The 6,168-nt window shown below is 43.0% G+C and overlaps 1 protein-coding gene across 1 annotated transcript in view; it reads left to right on the top strand.

Moving 5' to 3' along the window:
- The first annotated feature begins 5,877 nt into the window (after nucleotides 1-5,877).
- Nucleotides 5,878-6,168, top strand: part of LOC110302441 (F-box/WD repeat-containing protein 15-like) — a 19,584-nt gene continuing 19,293 nt past the window's right edge. Inside the window, exon 1 of the mRNA XM_021173247.1 lies at nucleotides 5,878-6,013. Within this exon, the coding sequence (XP_021028906.1) occupies nucleotides 5,924-6,013 (90 nt within the window). The 5' untranslated portion in view covers nucleotides 5,878-5,923. The remainder of the gene's footprint in view (nucleotides 6,014-6,168) is intronic.

Below are 6,168 nucleotides of genomic sequence, written 5' to 3'. Positions count from 1 at the left end.
CAAAATTCCAACTCAATTCTTCACAGAGTTACAAAGGGCAATTTGAAAATTCATCTGGAATAACAAAAAGCTAGGATATAAAAAACTATTCTCAATAATAAAAGAACCTCTGGTAGAATCACCATCCCTGATATCAAGTTGTACCACAGAGCAATTTTGATAAAAACTGCATGGTACTGGTATAGTGACAGACAGGTAGGTCAATGGAATAGAATTGAGGATCCAGAAATGAACCTATGGTCACTTGATCTTTGACAAAGGAGCTAAAACCATCCAGTGGAAAAAAGGCAGCATTTTCAACAAATGGTGCTGGCTTAACTGTTGACTATCATGTAGAAAAATTCAAAGTGATCCTTTGTTATCTCCTTATCAAAACTCAATTCTAAATGGGTCAAGGAACACCACATAAAACCAGAGACACTGAAACTTTTAGAGGAGTAAGTGGGGAAGAACCTTGAAGATATGGTCACAGGGGAAAAATTCCTGAACAGAACAGCAATGGCTTGTGCTGTAAGATCAAGAATCAACAAATGGGTCCTCATAAAATTGTAAAGCTTATGTAAGGCAATGGACACTGTCAATGAGACAAAAAGTCCACCAACAGATTGGGAAAAGATCTTTACCAATCCTAAATCTGAGAGGAGACTAATATCCAGTATATATAAAGAACTCAAGAAATTGGATTCTAGAAAACCTAATAACCCTATTAAAAAATGGGTTACAGAGCTAAACAAAGAATTCTCAACTGAGGAATACTGAATGGCTGAGAAGCACCTGAAAAAAACCTTAATCACCCGGGAAATGCAAGTCAAAACAACCCTGAGATTCCACCTTACACCAGACAGAATGGCTAAGATCAAAACCTCAGGTGACAGCAGATGCTGGTGAGGATGTGGAGAAAGAGGAACACTTCTTTATTGCTGGTGGGATTGTAAGCTGATACAACCACTCTGGAAATCAATTTGGCGGTTCAGTTTGGAAAATTGGACATAGTACTACAGCAAGATCCAGCAATACCACTCCTGGGCAAATTCCCAGAAGATGTTCTAACTTGTAATAATGACACATGCTACATTATATTCATATCAGCCTTATTTATAATAGCCACATGCTGAAAAAAAAAACCCAGATGTCCCTCAACAGAGGAATGGATACAGAAGGCGTGGTATATTTACACAATAGAGTAATACTCAGCTATTAAAAACAATGAATTTATGAAATTCTTAGGCAAATGGATGGATCTGGAGTATATCATCCTGAGTGAGGTAACCCAATCATAAAAGAACACAAATGATATGCNCTTACTGATAAGTGAATATTAGCCCAGAAACTTAGAATACCCGATACAATTTGCAAAACTCATGAGACTCAAGAAGAAGGAAGACCAAGGTGTGGATAGCACTTGGGAGGCAGAGGCAGGAGAATTTCTGAGTTCGAGGCCAGCCTGGTCTACAGAGTGAGTTCCAGGACAGCCTGGGCTACACAGAGAAGCCCTGTCTTGGAAAACCAAAAACCAAAAACAAAAAAAAAAAACCCAAAAAGTGAAAAAATAAATCTAAAAAAAGAAAGAATATTGTCAAATTGAAGACTTAGATATGTAGCAAAACTCTCAATGTTTTTCATCATGAATACATCGTGTGATATAGTGAAGACTCAACTTACACACTCAAAGATTTATTGGTTACAATATAATAAGTCCTGAAAACCTATCTTTTTTTGATCAAATGGCATGAATTATCTTTACAAAGGTTTAATCAGCTTACAATAGAGAGGCCCTAATTGTAGAAGGGTTCCCTATATAGTTTGGTATAGGGACACTGAGTCCCAGCAAGGACCCAGGTCCTCTGGCTCCCAGTTTCTGTCCTTCCATTACCACCTTCCACATCACGAGGGGCCAGTGTGTAACTTACAGCTTCTGCTCTCTTCCTTTCCCCTTCTCCTCATCTTCCAAGAACCCTGTGTGGAGTGGATCCCCCAGCAGGCCTGGCCTCTGGGCATGGGGAGCCAGTCAGAAACCAGGATTGTGGAAGCCAGGATGATTGAAGCCAATACTTGCTCTGGCAGGAACCACGGCTTTGCACAGAAATCCTGCTAGACACCTATGGGTTGGTGTGAGAGGGAGCATAGTAGGTGCTCAGGTTGTTGCACCATTCGCCCTTCCTGGTGCTTTCCACCCTTCTCGGTATTGCAGAGCTGACCTTGATGACAGGAAGACTTTCCTACCCTGGAGCTTACAGAAAAATTGAAAGTCTGGCCAGGGCTGGAGAGATGACTTGGCTGTTAAGAGCACTGGCTGTAGACCAGGCTGGCCTCAAAGTCAGAGATGCACCTGACTCTGCCTCCAAAGTGCTGAATTAATGGTGTGTGCCTGCCTCCCTGCCTAGTTTTGACTATATAAATACTTAGGTTTAATGAAATAATCGGTGCTAATATTTCCATTTGCCTTATGTCATGACCCACAGTGTGCTGGGCCCTCCCACATCAATCACTACTTAAGGAAAAGCCCTACCGGATTGCTTACAGTCTGATCACTTAGAGACATTTTCTTCATTCAGATTCCCTTCTCTCAGATGACTCTAGCTTGTGTCACGTTGATATAAATCTATGCAGGACAAGGTCTAATGTGGTTACAGTCAGATGGTGTTCTTGGCTGCAGTCATCCTCAGAGCCTCCTATATTCTGTCCACTGACTGGGCTGCAGGATCTGAGATTCTCCTTCATCCTTCTTCCTCCATCTCTGTAAGGGTGACTTGAGCCTTTGCTGTCTCTTTATGGAACCTCACAGTAGCCAAATGTCTTACTGGAAGTTGAAGNTTNTGATGGGGTTGTGATTACAAGTTTCCCAAACCAACTTGGTAATTCACTGAAGCCTGTTATTAAGAGCTACAGACATCTTGCCATACCCAGCATGGTCTCACCTGTTTGCAGCAGACAGTGGTTAAGAGGCTGGATGTACTATTGCTCTGTCCTTCGTTAATGTTGTTAACATGGTATTATAGCATTTCCAACCACTGTGAACATGCAAATCTGTCTCTATTCAGTAACTGCAGTGGCCAGTCATGGTGGCCTGTTCTAAAAATATATCTATGTCCCAATCTCTGGAATGTGTATTGCCTTAATTGACAAAGGTGTGAATGTCATTTAATATGATAAAATATATGACTAGGTGGGACTGTGGAAATGGCTCAATAATTAAGAGCACATATGGCTTCTACAGAAGACTCAGGTTCTGTTCCCAGAACCTCCTGGGACATCTCACAACTGCCTGCAACTCTAGCACCAGGAAGATCTGACATCTTGACCTTTGTGGGTACCTGCGCTCAAGTTCACAAACACACTCTCATTACATAATTAAAAAAATTAATCAAGGTTGTCACTGCATTATCAATCTCAAATGAGGAGCTCATCTTAGTTTACCCAGATGTGCTCTGATTACATTTACAGGTGACTTGAAAAAAGAAAGATATCCCAGCTGGGTGATGGTGGCAGTATTTGCCTTTCATCTCAGCACTCTGGAGGTAGAAGCATCCAGATCTCTGAGGTGGAGGTCATTCTGGCCTACAGAGTGAGTTCTATGACAGCCAGGGCTACACAGAGAAACCCTGTCTCAAAATCAAACAAAATAAAGTAAAAGTCATTTTAGCATGATGGGACACACCTTTAATTCCAGCACTCAGCAGCAGGCAGAGGCAGGTGGATCATGTCCAGCCTTGTCTACATAGTGAGCCTAGGTCACCAGAGCTATGTAGTGAGATACAACAAAGCAGAGAAGGATGTATACCGGGATGAGATCATGACTGGTGGCAGGGACAAAGAATGGAGTGATGCTTCTCAAGTCCAGGGATGCCAGGGCAGCTGCTGGCAACTGGCAGAGACAAGGCGTGGATTGTCTTCTAGTGCCTCTGCAGAGAACAGGGCCCTGACAATGTTAGATAAGCAATGTCTAAACCTCGGACAGAGAGTGTTTTTCCCACCTCCCCCATCTCATTTACACTCACTTGTTCATATGCCTCAGGAAGTTACTGCAACAACCATCTTAAGATCACACCTTGAGGTGAATATCAGAGCCTCAGAAAATGTTCTTCAGCTCATCTCTCTACTGTTTACATAATGGTCTCTTTCCCAGATCACCATTATTGAAAAAGTGGTTTAACAAGAAGGATCTGTTTATAGGTTGGAGAGATGGATCCGTGGTTAAGAGCACTGGCTGCTTTTCCAGAGGACCTGGGTTTGATTTTCAGCACCCACGTGGGGGCACACAACTGTCTGCAACCTCAGTACCAGGAGGTCAAATGCCCTCTCCTGGCTTTGCAGGCAAGAAATTTCATGTTTGAGGCCAGCCTAAACTCCACTGTGAATTCCAGGCCAGGCTGGATCATAGGATGATCTCTCATTCAATCACACACACCCCCACACACCCACATACACCCCTTAATCAATTACACATTGTAAAACTAATCAGATCTCCATCATGAATGGATAATATCCATTGTTTATGTTTCTAGGGTAGCAAAGCCTCATGTCTGTTATAAGGAGTTACAACAGCTCTACATTTGAACATCTAAATCAGTCACTCAGAGAAAGAAGCCAGGGCCATCCTTTGGCTCAGCAAACAGAAAGGTCAAAGCCAGGCATTGCGGCTCACATCTTTCATCCCAGCACTTGGGAGGCAGAGGTAGACAGTCTCTAAGTTGGGGGCCTGGATTATATATCAAGATCCATTCTAGTCAGTCAGGGCTAGAGAGTGAGACCCTGTCTCAAACTCAAATAAAGAAAAGAAAAAAGAAAAAGAAAGAAAGAAAGAAAGAAAGAAAGAAAGAAAGAAAGAAAACTGAGCAATTATAGCACAAGGAGGCCTCTGGTTTGGTTTTGCTGACTGCTTCACATTCTAACCTCAAGGTTTGTGGCAGAAAAGACAGTTGTGGGGTCTGCAGTCCTCAAATCTATTTTCAGTCTGAATCAGTAGACAGCATAGTTTAAAAACTGTGGCTGTGTATTCATTTTGTATGTCTAAGTATGTATACATGCATATGTCCATGGTGTATGTCTGAGTGCACTCTATCGTAGTGCTGGGTTCCTTGAATTATTGTCTTAAAGGACAAAGTAGCAAAGTTACCAAAGGTCCAGGACCTAAGCTCTACCCGTGGATGCACACGAGAAGGTAATTTTAGAATGAAAATACATTTTGATTTCTACTTAGGAATATAAACAGCATGAGTGAAATCAGCATGACACTTTCACTCTTTTTTGAAAACAAAGTCTCATTCTTTAGCCTAGGCTGGCCTGGAAATCATGTGCTGTACATGTAAAAGTGCCTGTATGCATGAGTGCACATGCCTGTGTGTGCCCAGAGACCAGCAGAAAATGTCAGTTGTCCTTTCTGATTGTCTCTTCCTACTAGAACGCTGAGTACACAAGCACATGATCTCAGAGGCTGTGCAGGCACAGAGAGGTGGGCCCTGCTGATGTAACTCAGGTCTCAAGGTAGACATGAACATGGAAAGCAGAGCCCCTACACCAGGAATTTGGAGAAACCTAATGGACTTCACATAAGCAATTGGACCTGTTGACAATTAGTGTGTTACTCCGGATTTTCTAGAAAGTTCTGACAAGTATATCATCAATCAGGGCTGCTCCAGATCGTGTGCTTTTGGTCTCCACAGTGCCAGGAAGGGGTTGTTGAGCTCATCTATGCAATGAAAATCACTGGAGTGAGTTAAGGTGTGAGCACCCTCAGCTGAGTGTTTCTGGTTCCAGTGAGTGGGAGTGGGGAGTCAGGCTGAGTCTACACAGCTGCAGCTTGCTCCAGTCAAAGACTGATGAGCTGTGGTCGGCAATCCTGTGAAATCTTTGGCCAAGCCTTTAAAATCAGAGCAAGCTGGGGAGGAGAAAGAAGAGTCGGTGTGGACTTAGGCCACTGAAGATGGAGATTCATTTGCCTAGTCTACCGTTGATGAAAATCTTCTCCTATCTGGATGCCTACAGTTTGCTACAGGCTGCCCAAGTGAACAAGGTAAAAGCTCCTTGGCTGAACTCCTCCATTTGGTGCACCCTACATGAGACCTCTTTGGCCTTTCCCACTCATTCTTGGAGTCTCGGCTACTCCAGCACCACACTCACATAGCCTGTCTTCCTTCTGCCTGCCTTCCTTCCTTCCTTCCTTCCTTC

The sequence above is a fragment of the Mus caroli genome, chromosome 9 (genome assembly GCF_900094665.2).
Source record: "Mus caroli chromosome 9, CAROLI_EIJ_v1.1, whole genome shotgun sequence".
Classification (NCBI taxonomy): domain Eukaryota; kingdom Metazoa; phylum Chordata; class Mammalia; order Rodentia; family Muridae; genus Mus; species Mus caroli.
The sequence above is the reverse complement of the archived record's forward strand: the minus strand, read 5'-3'. Positions and strand labels throughout refer to the sequence as shown.